Source organism: Amphibalanus amphitrite, unplaced genomic scaffold (assembly GCF_019059575.1).
Source record: "Amphibalanus amphitrite isolate SeventyFive unplaced genomic scaffold, NRLGWU_Aamphi_draft 000427F_arrow, whole genome shotgun sequence".
NCBI classification, from domain to species: domain Eukaryota; kingdom Metazoa; phylum Arthropoda; class Thecostraca; order Balanomorpha; family Balanidae; genus Amphibalanus; species Amphibalanus amphitrite.
In genome coordinates this window covers 236,714-260,995 of record NW_024881921.1, presented here as the reverse complement: position 1 = coordinate 260,995, position 24,282 = coordinate 236,714, and the positions used below count along the sequence as shown (strand labels likewise).

At 50.0% G+C, this 24,282-nt stretch overlaps 2 protein-coding genes across 5 annotated transcripts; both read right to left on the bottom strand.

The window, feature by feature from the left end:
- Positions 1–1,985: 1,985 nt before the first annotated feature.
- LOC122391250 (homeobox protein Nkx-2.2-like) lies at positions 1,986–13,214 on the bottom strand. The gene is made up of 3 exons (XM_043384995.1): positions 13,012–13,214; positions 10,467–10,611; positions 1,986–3,586 (listed from the first exon to the last, which is right to left on the bottom strand). The coding sequence occupies exons 2-3, from the start codon at positions 10,585–10,587 to the stop codon at positions 2,955–2,957; spliced, it is 753 nt and encodes a 250-aa protein (XP_043240930.1). The 5' UTR covers positions 10,588–10,611; positions 13,012–13,214; the 3' UTR covers positions 1,986–2,954.
- A 5,601-nt stretch (positions 13,215–18,815) lies between these two features.
- Positions 18,816–24,109, bottom strand: LOC122391252 (COP9 signalosome complex subunit 4-like). Of its 4 annotated transcripts, XM_043384997.1 has the most exons (7): positions 23,881–23,973; positions 23,268–23,391; positions 22,235–22,466; positions 21,606–21,791; positions 21,344–21,376; positions 20,221–20,448; positions 18,816–19,715 (listed from the first exon to the last, which is right to left on the bottom strand). In XM_043384997.1, the coding sequence occupies exons 2-7, from the start codon at positions 23,342–23,344 to the stop codon at positions 19,257–19,259; spliced, it is 1,215 nt and encodes a 404-aa protein (XP_043240932.1). In that variant the 5' UTR covers positions 23,345–23,391; positions 23,881–23,973; the 3' UTR covers positions 18,816–19,256. The 4 variants fall into 4 exon arrangements, with proteins under 4 accessions (XP_043240932.1, XP_043240933.1, XP_043240934.1 ...); XM_043384998.1 differs by lacking the exons at positions 21,344–21,376; positions 23,881–23,973 and adding an exon at positions 24,006–24,109 and having other exon boundaries at positions 21,573–21,791; XM_043384999.1 differs by lacking the exon at positions 21,344–21,376 and having other exon boundaries at positions 21,573–21,791; positions 23,881–23,995.
- Positions 24,110–24,282: the final 173 nt, after the last annotated feature.

The window sequence follows — 24,282 nt, the reverse complement described above, 5'->3', positions numbered from 1 at the left end:
TTAGTTCGTGCCAATGGAATTCTTTAAAAATATCCCCCTGTGTTGTAGCTTATGTTGTGTGCCCGTCGAATACGTTGGTCGGACCGCGACTGCCTGTCGGGGTGCCGGGTGCACCGTTTTACGCCGGCCGCCGCGCCGGGTCCGATTCACTGGTGCCGGGACGGCGGCGTCGCACCGATCAATACGGTCACACGCCACTGCATACACCGCGTCATTCCTGCCAGCGGCCGTTTGGCGCTGTCGGAATGCCGAATGACAAAAGGCTGCGCCCGCATCTAAACCGAGCCAAACTGCATTGGGAACAATCGCTGCTCTCCGCGAGCAGTCGAAGGCTTGGGCTTCTCTTCTACCAACGCTTCTCTTCACTCGTCGTCTATCTGATTTAGTATTCTTACCGTCATCGACATGCCCAAGGTCCATACAGTCTGATTGCCAATTTGCCTCTGGATGTAACAGCAATCCTCAGTTGAGGATCAGATCGTGGACTTTACTTTCTAGAATTGCATCTATGGGTGTTGCATGGAAAGAGACAACAGTCGACTTTTACCGACATCCGTCCCCTCTAGCCGTCCGGCCGTGGCAGCGCCCCCGATTTATATCAGTTTTAATATTTGTCGTGCCGTCTTCCCTCTGCCGGCGCGGCGGCCCGTCCGTCCCGTCCCGTGCCGTGCCGTCGCTCGGCCGTCTCCGGGCGGGACGCGCCTGTCCCTCAGCCGAGCTCCTCTGAATAGCGCTCGGGCCGGCGGCGGACGCCGCTGACGGGCCTCCGTCGCTCGGCCGCAATTTACCGCCTTCCGAGCCATCGCGCCGCCGGCGACGGTTCCGGACAGACGGCCGGCTTTTTACTGAGCGGCGGCCTTATTTACGTTATTTATCTATTAGACTGCCGGACACAGGATTTTCCAATTCATTGCCGTCGCTGAGTAATTTCGCTGATTGTCGTTGCCTGTCGCTCTCCGTTGGGGAGACTGGTTGTCCGGAGGAAACGTCGACTCTTGGGCGGCGTGCGTCGCCACGCCCGCCTTGGCAGGGCCGCCCGGGAGCGCGCGGGGCAGGGAAATGTCATAAGGGAACGGGGGAGAGAGATCATAGAACAGGGGGTGGGCGCATCACAGAACAGGGGTGACATCGGCACACGGGGAAAGACGACTGGATAGAGAAGAGGTCAACAGGACAGTGGAGATTTCAACTAGCGTAGGGAAGATCACAGTACGAGAGCGAAATGACAGCACAGGCCGGGATGGACGATAGGATGGGAGAGATCACGGGAAAACGGTAGAGGGAGAACGGAGGCACGTCGAACACCCCGTCATTCTTCTGATCTATCTGGATCAAAGAGATCTTGACGTAGTAAGTTCCAAAGTAAGCAATAATGCCGAATGTTATCACCCACTTCTCCAGACTTTTCTCAACTATCAAAGAAACAATATTTCCATAGTGTTTGCAGCGGATAAACGTCTCAAGGAAAAATGCTAGAAAGGGTGACATGACATAAGCGAAGCATTAACTGGTAACTACTAACCAGTGCTAGAATGCCTTTGCAAACGAAAGTGAGCTTCGTTTTTATAATCCATATGAAATGTTGTTGAAATGCGAAATCAAGCCGGCTAGCATAATCAGTATCTAATCTCTAAGCGAGATCGAAAAGAAAATGAAATAGACAAGGTTGATAGGAGTGATGTGTGTTTCCGCTCATGATTTGTGTTGACCAAGCAATAAAATTCAAAGGTGCATTTGGCATTTAGAACTTCTGACTCAGGTAGTGAGAACTACGTTAGCGGATTATGATTTTGTTAGCGTCGTGATAATGCTAGGTTCCTACTTGTATCAAATGTGCATTGTGGAATGTGATTGATAATGTTAAATCTCGGACTACCTAATGTGTTTTGCTCTACATGCTTAATCAGCACCACTATTTAGGCTATAACAACTTGTCAGTACTGACGTGATACGGATAGGAAAAAAAATCAACAAACACATTTGTCATCACTCGCAAATGATTTATTAAATACACATGTCCACACCAAGTACCATCTACACACATAGGTCTCAGCCAGCGGCGGCGGCGGCGGCGGCGGCAGCAGGAGAGACTGGCTGCCTCCACGGGTCGGCCTTACCGGGCCGGGCCGGGCCGGGCCGGGCCGGCGCGGCTTTCAGCGGCTCCCGGCGGCCGGCGCGTCCCGGCGGCCGGCGCACAACGGCCGTAATCGACTAGCATCGCTTCTCAATAATATCTGCCAGACAGTGTGACTGTGACGGACACCGGCCTCCCGGCGGGCCGATCGGTGCCGCTCAGAGGACTCTACGAGCTGTGACAGGACATTAACCGCCGGGGGAGATCGCTCTGAGCGGCTCAGATCCATCCCGAACAGAACCGAGCCGGCCCGGAAACGGCCGGATTAACGCCATATCGGCGCCGGACCATCACAGGTTTTCACTAAACTATCGGAATGTGGAACGATAAGCTGGGTATGCCCGCGCGTCGGATAGCGTCGGGGAATTCGAAACGCGGCTAGCCGGCGTGACATTGAAGTGGCCTGATTTGGTTAACTATAATATCATGTCGTGGCGCTGGCACATCCAATGCGTTTGATGAGATTTGTACTAATGGAAACATCTAGGAACCAGGGCAAATACCTCCGAGTAAACTAGTTGACACAGTTGACAATAAAACAATTCGACAAAGGCACTTTGCACGTGCAGTGTCCAATGCCCGGGTTCTCTGTAATAAATATTTCACAAACTCGTCTCGACTGAGTTCAACAACGAGAGTCACCGGCCGGTGCGGAGCCGCGTCTGCCGCGTCTCCGTATCACAAACCAGCGGCGGGCGGGGGCCGGCGGCGGCCTCACTGCGGCTGGGCGGACCTCACTGCGGCTGGGCGGACCTCACTGCGGCGGCTCCCGCGCCCCCTGACCAGCGGCGGCCAGCAGCTGGGACCAGTGCACCGTGTGTCACCACCAGCGCGGCGCCATCAGCGGGTGGCCGTAGGCGGGCAGCGCGCCCATCTGCGCCATCATCGCCGACGAGACGGGCACGCCGGCGAACGGCAGCAGCTCCAGCGGCACCGGAAACACCGGGTCGGGCTTCACGGCACCGGCCGGGCACGGCTTGCCGTCCCTGACCAGCACCGGCACGGCAACCCGGCGCGGCGAGCCCAGCGGCAGCAGGCTCAGACCCTTCTCCTGGTGCGCCCGCTTCGTCTTGTAGCGGTGGTTCTGGAACCAGATCTTCACCTGGGTGGGTGTCAGCTGGATCAGGCTGGCCAGGTGCTCCCGCTCGGGCGCGGACAGGTAGCGCTGCTGCCGAAACCGGCGCTCCAGCTCATACGTCTGAGCCTTGCTGAAGAGCACGCGGCGCTTCCGCTTCTTGGCCGGCAGAGGGGTGCCGTCGGGTCCCTCACCGCCGCCGTCATCACCGCCGTCACCGCCGCCGTCATCAGGTCCGTCATCTCCGGCGTCATCGGCCGTCTCGTCTGCGCCCAGTTCGCTGCCGTCCTGCTCCTCTCGGTCGGAACAGTCGGCCGCAGCTGAGAACTCGAGTCTCTCCGACTCGTGGTCCCGCGCCGCGCAGTGGCCAGACGCCCCTGGAACGGAGAGGTGAGCGTCACTGACCAATTCCGATCGGCACGGAAGGGCTGGCGCCTGGCTGACAGAGGTAGTCTGGAGCTGTCCAAAGCGACAGACCTAACGGGAGTCCAAAATCGTCCAACACAGACTACCACCGGCAGCCTGAGACTGTCCGAAAGCCGAAACGGACTGCCCTTGGGACCGTCTAGAGCAGTGCCGTCTCTACGGAAATTCGAAGCAAGCAACGAGCTGTCACCGGTACCACGCTTGTCCACTCAGAAACATACGACTTCTTTTCATTGTTTTTGTTTTGTTTTGTTGGGTTAGGCCCTTTCGGTCCAATGGGACCATTTCAGAGCCGGGAGGATGATAGGATATAGGGGGAGACATTGGTCTGGGCAGGCACCCTAGTGAGTCACCGGGCCTGAGCCCATCCAGAGGACAGGCCACCCAGCCCCAAAGTACTCACTGCACCCGGCTACGGGGTGCGCTCCCTCGGGAGCAGCGGTGCCGCTCCAAGGGAGCAGCCCGCATGAGATAAAGTTGCCTGTCCAGCCCGGAGGTGGGTTACGGCGTGGAGGAGAAGGATTTCAGTATCCTGAGGATAGATGCACGGAACGGTGAAAGACTTCTTTTCAAAAACCATGGGGAATAAATGCTGCCGGGAATAATTTCCCAAGAGCCAGCGCCCAGCATTAACTTTCTGAAAGCTCCTGTTATTGCACCAGCGATCACATGTGGTTCGCATATACATATGTACACATGAAATCATAAGTTCTTTAATGTGCGGTACGGTGAACTGTAAATGTCGCGGTTTGCTCTTGCCTCAGCTCCTCCGAGATGGTGTCCACCGCGGGTGTGCCGTGGCCTCCTTCGTTAATCCGTGGACTGAGCCCCAGCACCAGGCTAGTAGGTGGGAAAATCCCTCCAGACATTTCATTTAACAAACATAATGAGCATTTCACGCCGGATAAGCTCTGATGGTGAACTGTTGTACCGTGACAGTTTGAGACTATTTGAAAAGCTTAGTTGGAAAGCAAATGAACCGTGTAAAAGAAGTGTGTCATGTCACTCTGAAGCATGTTTATTGTATGCATATTGCACATACAATACACACATCTATTTCAAGACGATACTGAGTCATTTTTACATTCAAATGTAAGGTTTTTGGTACCAGTTGACTTATGTATGACTAGGGCTACAATTTTGGGTATCTATCCGTAGCCCTCCGCTCGTGGACAGCAGCACGCACGCAATTTTCAAGAAGCTCGAGGAAATAAAGGGAATAAAGTTGGAGGAAATAAAGGGCAAAGTACGGTAGAATAAACCATCTTCTCCTCTCCCCTCATGTCGAAGGGTGGATAGTTGCCAGCGGAGTCAGCGAGGGTGAAGGATAACGATATTCGATAATTAGTTAGTAAATACGACCGCCGCTTTCCCAATCCTGACCGTTCGTACTAAGCCCAAAACGCAGTCAAATGACACAGATTGTCAAACGGCGGCAGCGACACGGGGCCGATATGCGCAGTGCACACTGACGTATCATGTGTCGCCTGCTGTAAATCCCGCGCCACGGGCAAATGAATGACCGTTGGCGACCAGAAATGTCGACTTTTGTGTAGCTTTCACGGTCAATAGCTATTCATTTCGACTGGAAACGGTCGGCGAGATTTAGTCAAACAAGAGAGGCACCTGACGCTAAATATGTACATACATTGTGCTTGAATATTCCCAAAGTTGTAATTGATGTAATCCTTCATAGGGTACGCTTTTAAATCTTGACACACTTTCCCTATTAATGTTTTGTGCGGCTGTGTCAACTCAACTGACGTCTGAGGAAAGACCAATTGGAGCATTCCACGATAGATCGACCAAAAATAAATAAAATTTACACCCTCATATTTTATTTTTTGCTTAAAATTGGTCTAATGGGTTGTGATGGGCGGGGAACCCAGCTGTGGCAAGGATTTTTTTCTGCGAACAACGGTTTCCGAGATATAGCCTCGGGCAGTTCCTAGAGGTCACACTGCAACCCTATATTTGGCGGCTTATAACTCAGAAACTATTGGTTTTCTATGGTAAAAACTGTATATGGTTCAACTCGCAATCAACCAACAAACGTTTTGGCTATCTCGGATTTTCGATTTTTGAAAATTTTGATCACGTGACATCTTGACCTTTTTTTGAAGAGTGACCTTGATATTATCCCAACTGAAAGTCGCAATTTTGTCTGATGACGATTAAAGCCTTATCAATTGTCATTCATATGCGATAATAAAAAAGTGGCTTTCGGCCTGCGTTGACCTCAGGTCAGGTCATTTTATGACCTCCCCATTATTACGAGCGGGAGCGACAGCGAGATCTCGAGAACAAAGCAAGATAGCGACAAGTGGTAAACGGCACAAAGTACACATGGATAAGGTCTACAATTTTTACTCAGGTCATTTTCAGGTCAGGTCAAAGATGACGTCACAGGGGTAAAAAGAAAGTCTAAATGGCGGCACTACATATATATGAAGTTTTTCTCGAATAACTTTCAAAGTATCCCAGCTAGGAACAAACTAATAGCACCATCGTGATCCTCTCGTCGATCCGCATCGAAACATGTGTATGTTGACCTCGAAAGGTCAAGGTCAAAAGTTGACCTTAGGTCACGTGACCTTAAGGTCATCATGTATATCATTCGATGGGCCTTGACGAGCTGAACACGATGAGCCTATTCGCGCGGCTGTATCTCAAACCTGTAAGGAGTTATTAGCAAAAAAAAACATTTGGTGACCTTTAATGACGTCACATGGCCCAAGAGCAACGTCACAGTTGACCAAGAGCAAAAAAGGTCCCAAGGTAGTCAAAGTTTGTCGTATATGAAGTCACTCATGGTATATTAGGCAATTCCGACGCGTTTTAGTGTAAAAACAAGGGAGCTGATTTTTCCCCAATTGACTTATAATGGGGTGGTCAAGAAATTGACCATCTTAGGTCATCGGTATTGAAATTCAAAACGAACTGGCGCTAGGCGAAAGCAAACACAATGATGCCTGTTCCACGTCTCTTTCTTTATTAGATCAAAAGGTACAGCCAAAACTATTTTGACTTCCTTTTTACCCCTGTGACGTCATCTTTGACCTGACCTGAAAATGACCTCCGTAAAAATTGTAGACCTTATCCGTGTGAATCCTGTACCGTTTACCGCTTGACGCTATCTTGCTTTATTCTCGAGATCTCGCGTCCCTCCCGCTCGTAATAATGGACAGGTCATAAAAATGACCTGACCTGAGGTCAACGCTGGGCGATAGCCACTTTTTTATTTTCGCATAGGAATGACCATTGATAAGGCTTTAATCGTCATCAGACATAATTGCGACTTTCAGTTGGGAAAATATCAAGGTCACTCTTCGAAAAAAAGGTCAAGATGTCACGTGATCAAAATTTTCAAAAATCGAAAATCCGAGATAGCTAAAACGTTTGTTGGTTGATTGAGAGTTGAACCATATAAAGTTTTACCATAGAAAACCAATAGTTTCTGAGTTATAAGCCGCCAAACATAGGGTTGCAGCGTGACCTCCAGGAATTGCCTGAGGCTATATCTCGGAAACCGCTGTTCGAAGAAAGAAATCCTTGGCACAGCTGGCTTCCCCGCCCATCTCAACTCATTAGACCAATTTTAAGCAAAAAATAAAATATGAGGGTGTACGGCTTTGGTCGATCTATCGTGGAATGCCCCAATTTGTTTGACGTGGGAAAAACGCTCCAGCAGAGGAGCATGTGTAATCTGCAGGTGAAGATGCACGTCACGTCCAAGTTGCGGGTTAAACAAACACCTAAGAATCATAAACGAGCAAGGACGGATCTATAGCGCTACTTATCGAAAAATGATCAGTCTCCCTTTTATTGGTTTTCGCTTGCTTTTTTTTCTTTCGACGGGCTGGAGCGGTAAAATGACTAAATACCGCGATATCATTTGACAGCGAGCTTGGGCCATTCACGATTAAATACAAAGTTGCCTTGTTACCTACCTATCACGATTTTTTTCAGAAAAAAAACGTAAAAAATGATAATCACAAATCGGGCATCGTGTCGTTATTTGAACAATGTTCCCCGTGTCGCTTGGTCTAAACGGCGTCGAAAGCCTATAAGAGCGCGGTAAAATGAAGGCAATAACAGGCCGCTCGCCCTCCAGGCGATACCGAGTATGCCTAGCGGCGGTCACTGACGCAATGCACCATGAAGCCGTGTGCTCACTGGCTGATGACCTATATCGTGCCGGTCGACCCCGCCCAGCCACAAATCGTCCCCCGGTCACGTGACCGCCACCGCTCGCGGCCGCAGCAGTCACGTGACCGTCCAGGAAATCTCCGTTCTGGCGTAATCGGCACGAATTTATGGTCATCGGGCAATTGGCCCAGTCATGAAAAATGCCGCGTCCGCCACCGTGAGAGCGGCCACCACTCTCAATTTGCCTTAAATGCGCCGCGGTCGCCGCCCATAAATGGGAACGGCGAGCGGCTCCGATCAAAACAGGCCATTTGACAGCGTGCCGCCGCCAAATAAATGAGTCTTTTCGATATTATGGGTGGTTTCGATATGACGTGTTAATAAAATCGTGTGGCCGTGCAGCGGTGGTCCGATGGGGGCCACAATGGATCAATTAGGGCCACGGCAGGCACGGCCCGGTGGCCGAGCCAATTAGGGGCCGTCACATTAGTGGCGTACGGCTAATGGACGGAGTGATGGGGCGCCGCGGCCGTCCGCCCGCTTAGCGGACTGTCCCCGAGGGTGGACTGACCCCGGGGTGGACTGACACGGGGTGGACTGACTGCTTAGCGGACTGTCCCCGGGGGTGGACTGAACCCGCGGTGGACTGAACCCGCGTTGAACTGACCCCGCGGGGTATACTGACCCCGCGGTGGACTGAACCTGCGGTGGACTGTTCCTTCGGTGGACTGACCCCTCCGTGGACAGACCCCTCACTGAACTGACTCCTCGATGGACTGACCCCTCGGTGGACTGACCCGCGGTGGACTGACTGCGTAGTGTACTGACCTGCGGTAGACTGACCCCTCACTGGACTGACCCCTCGGTGGATTGGCCGACCGCTCAGCGGACTGACCCCTCGGTGAACTGTCCCGTCGGACGTTTGTTCGACCCCCCTAGTGAATTGTCCGACTAGGGTTCGTCAGTCTCTGGCCTCGGTGGGCTGTCCTGCGGGGGATGGTCCGACCCCTCGGAGGTCTGCTCTGTCAGGGTTGGTTGGACCGCTCAGGCTAAGTGGTCCTACCGTCCAGCCCCTCGGATATCCTGCTGACTAGCAGCTTTCATGCCGCTGATAAGCCCGCAGCATTAGGGAGCCAAGAGGTCGGGGCGCATAGATGAAGGCGATTTTCGTGTTGCTTTAATGCGGTAAGCCCCAAATTTAAGTCCTTTTAGTCCCTAAGTTCTTGAAAAACTCATTTAGGTTCCATATCATGTTTCAAATTCATAATAAGGTTAAACCGAAATAAATTAATTAGTCTATAATATACAAAATATGACAATGTCAATCAACTTAGCAACTTTCTATTACATTCAGGTATCAAGATTATGTTGAATCACAATATTTTTCCTACTTCTAATTGAGGGTCAGCGGAGCGGTGTAGGGCTAATTTTGATGATCGATCAGTGGCGCAAATCTAGTTTACGAGTGCTGCCCCCGGGGCTTTAATTTGATAATGGCTGTGTCTCCCAGCCATCAATTAAGGCGGCAATAAGTTATTGTGCACAAGAGTGTCCTAGATGTGGTTTCCGAATGGCTGTGATAATGGATACAGGGCCCGTATGGTGGCTGGGTTCACAAAATATCACTGCCGATTGCGGCACTTCAATGTCATTAGTTGCGCTAATACACCGTGTTCATTAGGCAATAACTTAGGGCTAAACCCAACCATCTTCAGCAAATGTCGTTCATTAAATTGACGTCCCCTTTAGCTGCACCGCATTACATTGATTTCAAGTGACAAATGTGCTTTTAGCAAATGATCACTGACTTTTGCAATGACTAAAGGCTGGGTAAGTTGTTCCCAGGAGTGCTGCCAAGGCAGGGTGGGTAGACACATGGACATGGTGCACAAACGTGGCACGTGACCCTAATTTGACTTCAATGCACTCCTATTGAAACTCTAAACTTCGCGAGGAAATACAATCGTCAATTTTCAACAGAATCTTGACATTATTGTTAATAAAACTAAGGGTAACTAATTAAATCTGATAGTTAGAATTAATCATATCTAACCATCGGACCACGGGGCTAAATTTTGGAGATAATAGTAAGTAGGTATATAGAACGCCGGGATCAGTTGTGTAATAACGCACGTCAATGCCGATCATTAAAGGGACCCTCCCACCTTCAAAAAAGTTTATGAATTGGCATGAAAGTGATGTCGCTCGGTTCAGAAAGAGCGAAAACGAATATCTACCAAATTTCACCGAAAAATATTCACCGGTTTTCAAGATATTAGACTTTTACTTTTGTTTACTTTTTTGGGATCTCCGCTGTTTCTAGCGACTTTATTTTAGAAGTGCGGCGTTTGCGGCAGATGTTGCGCGCAAATAGCATATACCACCGCGTGCTACAAAACGTTTTAGTCAAACATTTTAAAATCGTTAGATATTTGCGCTGACGTCACACATTCAGAGGGGTATTCCTAAGCATTAGCCCCTCTGAATCAAAATGCTGCAATTTTGAAATTCAATATTTCCGATTTAAGGCATTTCTCGATGTTGTGAGTGCCGAAACCGGTAATTGTGAGCCAGGGACCCCATTTTGGCTATCTCAACTCAAATCTAATGTTAAGGTGGGAGGGTCCCTTTAATCTATGTAGGTAGCGACAGCATGCACACAAGTCAAGTGTAGGAGCTGACCTGTGTGTGAGGCGCACGCGGCGGGTGACGTGGAGCGCTCCTCGCAGGTCGTCTCCCTGAGGTTGAGGATGTCTCGGACAGAGAACCGGGACGCCTTGCCCCCAGCCAGCGCCATCTTCATGGTCCGCTCCGACCAGACGCGGCCCTGTCACAGGTGATTGAGGGGGCCGGTTAGTACGGATCTGACACATTGAGGCAAATACAGGCATAATAGCCGTTTTCACGACGGGCTATCCGGCGAATGCACCTAAATTGACCAAATCTGTACCTAATCTCTTTTACAGCAAATATCTTCATTTTATGAGTTTATTTCGGTGTTTAAATCGATGATGTTCTCTGATAATATGACAAAGCAGGCATATAAGCAATTAGTGCAACCCTAGCTGATAGCTACTAAGAGACACACTGAACCTAATTTGATCAAATCTGTACCTAATCTGCACCAAATAGTCACCAAACGTGGACCAGAGTCCAGATGGCCGTCGTGAAAATGGCTAATATGGGACATTACAGACCTGCTGACACCATACATAGCAGACCTGATACGGGATCGCTGAACCTGACACAAGACAGAACAAACCTGAAATAGTACATAGCATACCTGACACGTGACGGTGCAAACCTGACACGTCATGATAAAAAAGAATCGACATTAAGCACACGTTTTGGACCTCAAGTTACCGAGCTTCGCAACACGCTCGGGCCAGTGCTGTACCAGCTGATAAGACACTACTTTTTCTGAAAATGTTTATCTGATTCTGGCACGACAAAGCCAAGGACATGAGGGCATTGAGCGAAAACGTTTCTTTTAAGTTATCCACTTTCTTATTCCCCTTTTTTGAACTTAGCCTTCATGCTTTTTTCTATTTTGACCCCAAGATTCAGCTCCAGACGCTCCCGACAAGCCCGAGGAGGACATACATTCGCAGTAGGATCGCCATGCGGGCTTCCAGTGGGGTGGAATACATCTGTAGTCGCATTCCACTTTGTCGACTACTAGCACCGAGGCAATCATTTTCCTGAAGGTACAAATAATTGGTTCGAGCTGAGGTGGGGTGTTTATAAAAAAACGATCGATAAGTCACTGCTGTGACTTTGTCAACACACGCCTTCATCATCTAACATTTATGGACGATTCATCAGGATAAGCCCTCTGATTCATTTGAACATGGGACTTTATTACGACAAACTGAATCGTTTATTACAACGCATCTGCTGTTGAATGAATGATGCATAAATATGTACCTAATTACCTATCCTCCTGCAAAGCCTGAACGGGATATAGTGTAAACAGTATATAGTGTAGTATATAGTGTAAAGGATACCTATCTGCCTTAGATTTTTCACAAAAAAGGTATACATAGGCAGCATTAGCTAATTGATGATAAAAGACACCTGCATTAAAAGCTCACTAGTGACTAGAGACGTTGGATAACAAGAGAAAATCCCTTTATTAGCCCTTAAGAATAACAAAACATTTTGGTTCCTTCCCACAGCAAAATTTTCCCAGGCATTCCGAGATCAAATTTCTCGATTCGCACGATCGTTTCCGACGATTAAAGTCATCTCTAGCCGCCAAGCTAACCATCAAAGGCGCAGAGGACCACCTGCTACTACAGAGAGCCATTCGATGCTGGATATTTGGAGACGGCACATAGGTAAGTCGCCGCGCATTAATGAGCTATTGCCGAAGTTTCAGCAGGTACTTGCACAACGTCCTTCCTTTCCATTTAACGTGAATCTGTGCCTATGAATACACATTACACAATGCTCATGGGTCGTGAACGCAGCGTCGCACTACACTTTTTCCAACCTCGTTTATCCCGGTGCCATAAGGTAACACTACGAAGAAGACGGAACTTGCCAGATGTGTCCTTTTTAAGCGTTAGGGGGACACGCTGCTGCAATATAACAAATAACAATTATTCGCCACGTTAGTCGGATACCAGCATTGCCGGATCCATCATCAAAATAAGTGCATTGGACGCTCTTGGGGTGAAGGGGTCTACTAAGAAGTTCGAAGTACAAACCGTCATCGAATTTCGCTTTCTATAAGTCTACAGCGGGTTTCATCGGATAACTATAAACTATTGTTTTATTTTTGTCACGCAGTTATACGTCAGAAAACAATATATGTCCACCAATTTCTGACGCGAGCGGGCGGGGAAGCTTTAGACGGTTAGCTTCAATCCATATGACCACTGGCAGATCCCGAGGTAGCATATAGCGCAGTGTCAGAAGTCAATACGAAATGTTGTTTCCTTCGAATAGAAATGAAGCAAACTAGCGATATCTAACTAAACAAATAAGCACGAAATGGTATCAAAATCAAAAGCGAAATTCGAGACGGTTTGAAAATAAAGGAAGCGTCTGTGGGGAGGACGCTACGCATGACGCATTTCCACCAAAGCGTTCAGTAGGTAATTGACTGGACCCGACAATGCGTATCACAATTCACACGAGTCAATATATGGCGCAAAGTAAGCTTGTTGGGGATAACAAGCCATTCAGGGTCGCCGTTCATTTTCCAAGAGTAGGTACTGACCGGTGTAAAGTCGCGCTGGAGCTGGCAGACGGGTGTGAAGTTTCCGTTCCCGCTGCGGTCACCGGCAGGTCACCACCACACACACGCCAGCTAAACTATCGCCGTATCCGCGTCAGTGCACGGCGCCTCAGCTGGCGGCACGGGCCGGGGTGGGAGCCACTCGACCCGCACTCGGCTTCGCAGGGGCACCCTTTCGAAACACAACAGGGCCTCTCAGGGCGCCGCCGGCCGGCCCCCTCTCAGCCTGGAGAGCGTTGGAGGGCCGCCGAGAGGGCGGAGTAAGCTCGCCAAGTGGCTGCCATACAGACGGGGGGCGGAGCCTGGACGGCGCCCGGCCAATCAGCGACCGGCACTGATCGGCGAGAGTCTCTTGTGGTCTGAAAGGCCGGTCTTGTAAAACGAAACTATCTCAATCTAGAGTGCGCCCAAAGTGGGCGCTGTGAGGCGCAGGGTGTTTTACGATACTAATTAATGCAGCGGCGCCGCCATAATGCGCAGATTGGTGGAGATTTACGTGCGCGCTGGGCGTCGGCCGGCGGCGGCGGGGCTGAGGGCCGGCGAGGTGCCGACCTGGCCTGGACGAACCCGTGGCGGAGGTCAAAGGCGGCTAGTCTTTTATTTAGCGTACTGTTGGCCCCTACACATACATATATCGACCGGTGTCGATCTCCTCGACGGTATCCTCAACTGCTCTTTGATAGTGCCGCCGAAATGACGCTTTTGGCCCCGCACCGTTTATACCTTTCCTTACATCGGTTTAGTCGCGATGGAATTTGAGTACCAGCGTATCTATTGGTTCGTCTGTAAAAGAAATTAAGCATCCAGGTGGAAATGAAAGACGTTAATGTGCCTAAATTTAGCGTTATGTTCGTTAATCATTATACATAAGTCATAAAAAACACGTTCCCCATAATTTCACTGCAATTGCAAGGGACATTTTGATTTAGATAGTTGTCAAAAAAACCAGTGGTAAGTTGAAAGTTCAATGGTTAATCGTTAATGTCATTCAGACCAGGATTCAGACCTTTATTGGGACCAAAGTTTTTATGGAGCAAAATGAGCTTGAAAAGATGCCTAGGCCTGTCCCGTAGCTCAGTTGGTAGAGCATCGGACTCCCGGTAGTGAGAGCCCGGGTTCGAGACGCTCCGGCGCTCGATATATGAGACTCCTGACGGGGATGGTCTGCGGTTGGTGGGAGCAGCCGCAGCCAGTTGAAGTCAGTTGAGTGGGACAGGCCGTGTCCGGCTTTGAAGGGCACGTTAAACTTTGGCATCTAAATTCTCCCGTTACCCGGAATTGCGCGATCGGACGGTAGGGGTCGGGGTCTGCGCAACAAGCTCTGCTTAGCGTGGACTCCGGCTCTGTCAATCCGTCCATTCAAACATTCGAGCTAAATTAAAAAAAGAAAAAAAAATGTATTTTGTTGAGAAGCGAAGCCAGATATTTTATCTGGCTATGTTCTTCGAAACCTTTCAAAGAAATATGGATGCATAGGTACCTACAGGGTTGATGTTCGCGAAGACGGACAATGGGCATGCAGATGAGAGTTGCGAGGACAAGAAGGCACAGAGGGCAAGTAACTGGTTCTGGCGTTTAAGTATCCAGTCTGCGTTTATTGAGGTGCTGGTCGGTAGAAGCGACCAAAGCGACCTAAAGGGGACCTGTAGGGGAGATTGGGGCAAAGTGGCCACCCCAACGCTTCTTACGATGCCGACGCTTAATTTGTAAACTTGGGAAGATCCTTGCTATGCCAATGTGAGCCCTATTTAATTGTGAAAAAAATACGTGAAGAATCATTAACCTTTTCCTCGAAAATGTAAAAACAAAGGTCAATGATTCTTCATGTACCTATTTATTCTCGCTATGTTCCTCGCTAAAGCACTTCACACCATTCATCCTATTTAATTGTCTTTTATTTCAAATGCGATTCACTTCCAAAGGCGTTCACATATGGGAGATAGGTATTGATTAAATTTAAATCTATAGTGCATGCTGGTCACTTTGCCCCATACCATGGGGCAAAGCGGCCACCGCCGACTTCTAAAGTTCCGATATGAGAATGAGAAACAGAACAGTTGTCTCATGTACGACTACGGTATTTGATGTTGACAATGTTTAAACGATGTTGGATATTTAATTTGCCAATGTGATGGATTTAATTTGCCATCTTCCTGTCGGTAAACAAAGAAAAGACATTCATGTAAAAGCATTTATTTGCATTATTTGGTAACTCACGTAACCGAAAAGTCGCCAAGATGAATACATGAAGACACATTTCTATATCAATAACCTTTGTTGTCCAGATGGAAACAACTTATGGCTAATACGGAGCTGGCCACTTTGCCCCGTCCGCTTTGCCCCGAGCATACTTTCAGAGATAAAAATATTTCAGTTCAACTATTAGTGGGAAAAGACATTAAAATAGTTAAAAGATAGCTCCGATAAAAATGATTAGTAGCCTGGCAAAAACTGTTTTTCCGTGTATCGCAGAACAATGGCGATGGGTCGGAAACTCCGGTCTGACTCATTCGTGCGACCGCAAAGGGAAAAATAATTGGCGAAAGGGAAAAATAAATTGGAGCTGATGCCAGCTATGGGGGGCTAAAGTGATGGGTGACCGCTTTGCCCCGGGTGACTATTTTGCCCCACTCTCACCTACATGCAAACAAAAAACACCATCCAAGACGAATCGCAGTACAGCCGCCAAAACTCCACGGATATGACAGTGGTGAAAAAGGGGGGCATTTCCGATACCGGTCACAAGTCACAGCCCAGACCATAAAACACAACTAAATAGTGAACAACCCATGCCGATTGTCAGTATACGCTGCTCTGCGTTGTTGATCCAATATCATTCAGCCCCACCCTCTGCTATGCCTCGATTGCATTCCTCCGGCCGTTCCCGGGGTTGTTTACCGGTGTCAGTGGCGGCGGACGACCGTCGCCCGTTGGCACAGTGTTTGCTTATTCCATCGCGGCTACACGGTATTGACTCGACAAATTGGCGACAAACAGGCCCTGATCTTTGCTCACCTTCCGGAGGGGACGGACGGCGGAGCAGAAGGGGGACGGGGAGGGCGGGTGGACGCCGGACGGTGGACGGAGTAGGGGTCGGAGCGGGACGGACGGACGGGGGGACGGAGCATGGACGAATTAGGGATAGAGTGGACGGGTGGACGGAATGGGTGGGTGGAGGGTGGCATGGGCACACGCCCACTCCACCCTCATGGGGACGGAGCAAACGGGTGGACCAAGATGGAATGCATTACTAGCCTATACGGTTGGCGGCCCGGGACGGTGGATGGAGATGGAGGTGGTGCCGAATGATATGATGCGACGGATCCTCGGCTGATTTATCAATATCTTCCTCTTCCTCCTCCTCTCTCTCTCTCTCTCTCTCTCTCTCTCTCTCTCTCTTTCTCTCTCTCTCTCTCTCTCTCTCTCTCTCTCTCTCTCTCTCGCTCGCTCTCCCTCTCCTTCTGTTCCTTTCCCTCTTTCCCCGTCCCTTTCTCCCTCTCTTCCTCCCGGCTCTCTCGCACACACTCACACAAACACATTTTACTGTTCAATTTCCGCTGTTTCATTTGCATGCGTCATAAATCTGACACGCTAAAAGGGTCGAATTCATACACGTCACCACCAACTGCCAGATTAACCAGATAGCCAGAATACATGATGCTAAACGAGCGAATAAAAATCCGACAACGTTGCCGGCATAATAATATTCTCGGAGCTGTTTTTCACCGGGAGACGGGCTGTTGAGAAAATTCATTCCTGCGGATGCAGTAAAATTACCTACTATCTCTCACTTTTTCTCATATCTCTCTCAACTCCTGTCCCTCCTCTCTCTCTCTCTCTCTCTCTCTCTCTCTCTCTCTCTCTCTCTCTCTCTCTCTCTCTCTCTCTCTCTCTCTCTCTCTCTCGCTCGCTCTCCAGCCCTCTTTCTTTAACGTCTCATTATCGAGATATAAAACTCGAGATACAAAGCTCATCGATATATCAGGATATAAAATTCATCCATTTCTGCACACCGAAAGATATCCTGTCGGGGCTGCAATTCCTAGTCGATTAAAATGCTGCGAAAATGCATGATGAAATATAGACACATAATAAACCTAACCTAACCTACTGCAATTACCTACAAAACGGCTAGGTAGACGGTTACGGCGAGACAGTCGATTCAAGCTAAGATATTCGGACCCGGTTTGCCTGCCAGTAGTTCACTAGCCAGTAGTCCGAGCCGAGTCCCCCGTGTGGGAGTGGCGGGCTCGCTCTGTCGCCCGGCGCTATCCCAGTCGTTCACAGCCTTCTCACAGGTCAGAGGCGCGGCTAATCCTCGCCGCCTTTTTGTGCTCGTCCCGGCCTGGAGCGGCTCAGTCCCGGCGACTGCCGTTCCCAGGCTGGTGTGATGGCGCGGAGGTCAGACTGGGCCCGGTGCGCCGCGAGACTATATCCTGATTAATGGCCCGCACCATCCGGCTTTATTACACCTTTCTGGTAATCTCCGTCTCGCCCCGACGCGTATGTGTGTGTGCGAGACAGACACCTTGAACTTATCACCGTCGCTTACACACACGCACAGAGACAGACGGACGGATATTTCTCGAATTAAGCGAAACATTTTCTTTGCGGCAAAACCGTTTAAAACAGTGCCGACAAACCGTTATGAATTTCACTGACTTCAGTTCCAACACAATTGTAGATAGCCTTGAATGCAGCCAATAAAAGCCCTCAAAATCCCACAACTTCAAAGAACCTCTGTCCTCAAAACCTAATAGTCTAATGTAGCCCTAGGTCGGGCAGTATTATGGAAAAACGGTTCGATTTCCGGTGCCGCATGTTTCTCTAACCTACATGGTTTCACTCCTACTGCAGGGCCAGGAAGGGCAGTGCGCATGTCTGCGACAGTACAACCGCGGCACGGGTCACGGGGAAATAACCATTCATTGATTCATTCATTCATTCACGCGCGGGTACTTGCTATTTGGACTGTCGGGTATATTCGCTATTCACCACTGACCGTTGTGTTGTCGATGGTGAAAATGGTACAGCAACAAGAAATAAAATAGTTAGACCGCTAAAAGCCTGCAAATTGCACATTGCACAATCCACGCATTGTCTGTGACCGTGTGCGAATAACGTGGGTGCCCCAATCCCACCCAACAATCGGTCGTGAGCCTCCCATACAGTTCGATACAAAGGTGGGGTCGGCAGACCTTCCTGGCGTCAGTGAAAGCACGTGACGCGTGGGCAGAAACACGCCACACGTCTCACGAATTGCGCCATGGCCCCGGAGCAGAGCGTTTATACTGATCAGCAGTCGATTTGTCTAGCCTAGCCTGTTGCAGACATGACCTGCCCGATCTGATTTCGCCACCTACGGTAAGGCTGGCGTAGACCGCTGCTCTCTCAGACATCGTGAATCGTCGCAGGTCAACGCCAGTTCCGCTGATGGCTCGCCAGGGTCACCGGGTACGATTCTGTGTAAACGTTTCAGAGAATTCACCGAGATATAGCGGTCTATGATCGTCCATGACCGAATCCAGCGAACACGAATATGCATTTAATGCTAGCGATGAAGCTCTAGCAAACTTTGGCGCCCGTGACCTGGTACCTATTGTTTCGGCTATGTCTTATGGCCACAATGGATCTATCAGCACAAGCATAGACGCAACAATAGGTTCGTAAAGTTGAATAGACGACACTGGATTAGCTGTGCTATCACTATTTTGTGTAGTTAGGCATTTAGCCGTCTACTGCTATTGTCAATAATTTGCCTCCGAAAGAAAACATAAACACATGTATGAAAGAGAACGCCTCACAAGCATCAACATTCATGTATTGGAACATGTATACGTACATTTACTGTGTCTCATGTTTGCCAGTCGCGTCGGCGGCACCCCTCGCCGCCCTTTCACTGCGCTCACTGCGGTCAAGCAGGGCGGTCACTGCGGTCCTTATAGATCTGTCACTGCGGTCACTGCCGCCCGTTGGCTTCCCCCACCGGCCGTGCAGGCTGGAACAGCTTTCCACCGCTACGTTCACCGCTATATTTCACAGTGACTCGGCTACAGCAGAATAAAGAGTGGCCGATTCCGACCAACACAGATCTCACCACATTGAGACCATACAGCCGTCCAAGTCGAGCACAGCAGAGCTGAGTCCGCCCGCCACACATCACCGTCTCTCAGTTTAGTCCATATCGAGAAGACAGTCGCTCCTTCGCTGCCAATCAGGGCCTTCCCTCAATTAACCTGCTCCGCCGCCTGAGCCGTCCACTCGGGACTGACCGCCGCTATCTTCTCCAGGAGGCTGTTCACCTGGCCACACAGACCCTGAATCTGGGCGTCCCAGTCACCCAGCTCGCCCGGCTGAAAGTGAAGTACGCCGTCAATCTGATCGATCCGCCCGGCCATCCGTTCCTCGGAGAGCATCTGAGCGGCCACCTTCTCAGCTCGGCGCGGCGATACTTCAAGCAGGGCGGCCAGCGACTCTAAGGAGATGTTGCTGTAGATTTTTGAGGCAGAGAGGATGTTGTGCTCGACCACGGCGCGGTCGAGCAGCGTCGAGCCGTCGGCCGTGGTGGCCTTCTGGTGCTCCTGCAGCAGCGCTTCCAGCTCCTTCAGCTCCGGTTTGCGGATGATGCGGTCCAGGTACATCTTCTCCAGGATTGTGAACACGGGCAGCGACTGGCACCGCTCATCCTGCGAGTGACACAGAGGACTTTCAGTACGACACAGGGCCGTCAGTAGACAGAGCATCGTACGACACATGGCTGTCAGTGGGCAGTACGACACCGGGGCGGGCAGCCGTCAGTAGACAGACAACTGATCAGTGATCATACGACTGGGCTATTGCCTATTAGTGGGCAGTACGACACAGGGCCGTTAGCAGACGGACAGCTGATAGTACGACAGATGGCTGTCAGTGGGCACTTCGACACAGGGCCGTCAGTTATAGACGGCTCGTCTTGGGAGTACGACAGAGGACGGTCCGTGGGTGGCTCGTTCTGGGTGTATATACAAAAGAATAGGCTCTTCGGCTGCGGGCGGAGCTCACTGCACCGCTAGTGCTGAGTGATTAGGTAATGCAAAAGCAATACATACTTGTACGAACAAAATCATCGAGTACACAGAAGTCAAGTCGGTGTCCGTGCTAACCAAGGCACCATACTGAACCAGTTTCCATAAATCCTAAACCAACGCCTACCTTGAACAGTGTGGCCAGTTTTTTGGAGCGGGACCGGCCGGCCGAGGCCAGGATGGTGCATATGATGGCGTTGGAGAGCGCCCGCAGCCGCTCGCCCGACTCCACCTCTGGGATGTACGAGAGGTCAATGTAGCGCTGGGCCGCCTCCAGAAACTTGCGCCGGTAGTCGAGCACCCGGGCGTGGCACACCTTGTGGTGGACGAGCAGCTCGTGGTCCTTACTGGCTCCCTGCCGGACATCGCAGGTACGGGCGGCGGTCAGTGGCCGGACGGGCAGGACGAACTGGACCGGTCGATTCCACTGATAACGTGTATGCATGAGTGAGGAGTTAGCTCGTATTGGGCAAGGCTAACAAAATCACCCAAATTTAACCAGGAAGCATAGAAAAGGACGGCCTTTAACTCATTTTAAATTTAACTTATCGTTTTAACTTGATGATAACTTGTTAAAGGGACCCTCCCACCTTCAAAAAAGTTAATGAATTGGCATGAAAGTGATGTCGCTCGGTTCAGAAAGAGCAAAAACGAATATCTACCAAATTTCATCGAAAAATATTCACCGGTTTTCAAGATATTAGACTTTTACTTTTGTTTACTTTTTGGGATCTCCGCTGTTCCTAGCGACTTTATTTGAAAGTGCGGCATTTGTTGCGCGCAAAGCAGCGTATACCACCGCGTGCTACAAAACGTTTTAGTCAAACATTTAACGGACGTTCGAAAGCCTGATGACGTCATCAGATTCCCGTAATGGTTAAGAGATAGGGACCACGCTGGTCCCACCCTGCAAGTAAAGGGAAGAAATTTCTTGAACACCATAAAGCTGCGGGGGTTGCGACCAGGATAAATGGTGGTTTCTGAGCCTGGCCGCAAACTTGGCTATCTCAACTCAAAACTAATGTTAAGGTGGGAGGGTCCCTTTAAGTAAATCAGCCCTTGATAATATCACAAGAACAACAGCGGGGAAGATGCACGCCTCTCAGCGGTTCTTTTACCAGTACCGGGTGCCGGGTATACTCACCGCGAGTACCAGTGTACTCACCACCAGTACCCCGACGCGTGTGATGTACGTCTCTGGGTGGTAGCAGTTCCAGTGTACCCGTACTAGTACCAATGTACATACTCACCACGAGTACCCCGGCGCGTGTGATGTACGTCTCTGGGTGGTAGCAGTACCAGTGTACTCGTACAAGTACCAGTGTATGTACTCACCACGAGCACCCCGGCGCGTGTGATGTACGTCTCTGGGTGGTACAAGTACCAGTGTACCGGTGTACCAGTACCAGTGTACTCACCACGAGTACCCCGGCGCGTGTGATGTACGTCTCTGGGTGGTACCAGTACCAGTCTACTCACCACGAGCACCCCGGCGCGTGTGATGTAGGTCTCGGCCGTGTCCGGGTCGTCCTCCTCCAGACACAATCGGGCGATTTTGACGTACGTCTGCAGCCGGTACTCTGCCGAGTACTGCTTCTGACCCGTCTCCAGTGGGATGGCGGTCAGCACCTTGGCCGCCTCGCGCCACCGCTGCTGGCGCTCGTACACGCCGGCCAGGTGCTGACGGATCATGGCCAGCTGAGGGCGGACACGGCACGGGTGGTTAGGTGCTGACAGATCATAGCAAGTGCTGACCGGTCATGGCTAACTCGAGAGGAAACAGCGCATGTGGTAATTAGTAGACGTGTAAGAGAGACGCAGCTATTCAAGCCGAGTCAGCAGGCCATTGCGCTGAAATGCTGAGCGAGCCCACTTATCAGTTGTTTGAACAGCTGGTCTTAACAGTTGCATAAAAAAGAAACTACCATCACATGTCCCTTTGGCAATACACTACCAGTCTGACTTGTAACACGATAATACCGTGCACTACCGATCTCTCCCGTAACACAGGGAACAAAAGCTACACCACCGTTTTCGCCCGGTTCAAAAACACTGCACTAACCGCTCTTACCTGTTCAAACGCGCTAAACGATCAACCGCCATTCTCAACCGCTCCACTAGCATCAAACCACCATTCCCACCTGTTCCTCGAAGGAGATGGCGCGCGGCTGGACCGTCTCCAGGACAAACAGCGCCACCTGCTGGGCCGTGTTGTCCGGCAGACGGAGCAGGTGCGAGGACAGCTCGCTCAGCAGCTGACGCGATATCACCAGGCTGACGTTTTCGTTCACCACGTGACGGACGAACAGACGCACCCCCTCCAGCATCTCGGGCTCAGCGCAGGCGAAAATGGCGTCAAGCAGGGACGAGTACCTGACCATGACAGGGACGGGGAGATGGTGTAAGTCGGATGGCAACAAGTCGGATGTAAGTCGGTCGATCGAGTCAGGACCATGATCTTGACAAATAATGGCACAACGAAATACAAACTGCCTAAACAGCTCTTTCTACACAAAGTTAGCATTAAAAATGTGCCACCATCTATCCGTCGTATGGTTAACATTGGATTAAATTATCACCAGTGAACCGAGCTCGGGCGACGTCGGGTGGTGGGTCCGTGGCAGCGTTGGAATTGTGATCTCTTTCTGCTCCCGGCACCTTACTTTCCGGGTGGGTTAGCCCTGTCCAGCATTTAGTCTTTCGGGACCCGCTCAGGGCCGCGGCTGTTTTCGAGGCTCGCTCCAGGCGAGATGCAAAATTGGTAGTCACACGGTGCTTAGTTAGGGCCTCTGAATATACGAATTCGAAATAAATCGATTCTATTAAGTCCTTTTCTGTCAATTACATGCATACAATTGACAATAACTCTGGACTAGGCTGGTTTGGCTAGCCCTAAATATGCTTCATGTGACTATTAACTTTACATCTCGGCAAAAACAGCCGTAGCTCCGAGTGGGTCCCGAAAAGCTAAAGACGAAAGCCTAAGCACTGGACAGTGGACGGGGTTAGCCCATCCAGATAATAAAACGCTGGGACCAGAAAGAGACCACAATTCCAACGCTGGTCCATGGTGTCATTCGCAACAAACACTGCTTAGCTGGGCACCCAGGCCCACAGCCACCTATTCAACCATTCCAAAGAAGGCATACTGAACCATCCATCAGCTACGCTCACCTGGTCACCAGCTCCTTGTGCGACTCTGCACTGCCAGAGAGCTCCATCAGCTTCATTTTTATGGCGTTAGTTGACATTGTAGAGGCAGTTGCCGATTCTCGCAGCACAGACAAATGGGGTCACCCTGAAACAATAGTGCAAAAGAATGTCAATGTGGGATATCAGTGAATAATGATAAAACTTATTTTCCCTTTCAGCATGAAAAAGTATGCTGATAACACACTGCACCAACATAGTGAATAATTGAACTGTTTGTGGAAGGGCCGCAGAGTCAGAGTCAAAGCAGAGTCAGAGTCAATCAGAGTTAACAGTTCTGCTCAGAGCTTGAATTACCAAAATCTTACCAACTCTGACTTCAGAGTCAAAGTTAACATCGCATGGCCCAAAGTCATGCCCTACAAGTTCATTGTCCCTACCAGCCAAGGTGATTGTCAAGAAATGAGTTTAAGCAAAAAGCTGGGGAAAGACTCTTGGCCCTTTTACGATCACTTAAATCAATGTTTCAAGAACATGTTGAGCGAACTGGATGAGGCCACATTTCCCAATTTATTTGGACGTAAGCTTTGTAATCTGTCTCTAAAGCTATAATAATAATCGCACAACCTCTACTCACCAAGCTATGTAAAGATCGAGACACGGTATATAGAGAACTGATCGAGATTCAGAGCAAAACCAACGCAAAAACGGGTACAAGGCAGGGTACAAGGTGCAAACACTCAGCACAGTGTTCGGAATTACCGTGTGAGCAGGCCTGCGAGTGTCAGTAGCAGGTAGAAGCCAATGGTATAGCGGCAGCAGCCAACGTCAGCAACAAATGACCAATTAAATTGGGGTACGCGGCGACAGCGTCTATTCAAGAACATAATCAAGTGAATTTGAAGGAAACATGTGCGCCATTGATGAAGCAAATCTTTGCTGCCATATTTACAAAACCTCTAGCTCCCAAATTTTTCCCACTATATTCACATTTATTTTAGGTTGTACCAGAGTTCGCAGCATGCACTGATTTTTATCT

Coding starts and splice junctions, on each gene's coding strand:
- LOC122391252 (XM_043384998.1), bottom strand. CDS start 23,344: ATGTCAACTAACGCCATAAAAATGAAGCTGATGGAGCTCTCTGGCAGT. Junction 21,792..22,234: donor CCATCTCCTTCGAGGAACAG/GTGGGAATGGTG, acceptor GTCCGCCCTCAG/CTGGCCATGATCCGTCAGCA. Junction 20,449..21,572: donor CACGCGCCGGGGTGCTCGTG/GTGAGTAGACTG, acceptor GATGTCCGGCAG/GGAGCCAGTAAGGACCACGA.
- LOC122391250 (XM_043384995.1), bottom strand. CDS start 10,587: ATGAAGATGGCGCTGGCTGGGGGCAAGGCGTCCCGGTTCTCTGTCCGA. Junction 3,587..10,466: donor CGCGTGCGCCTCACACACAG/GTCAGCTCCTAC, acceptor TCTCCGTTCCAG/GGGCGTCTGGCCACTGCGCG.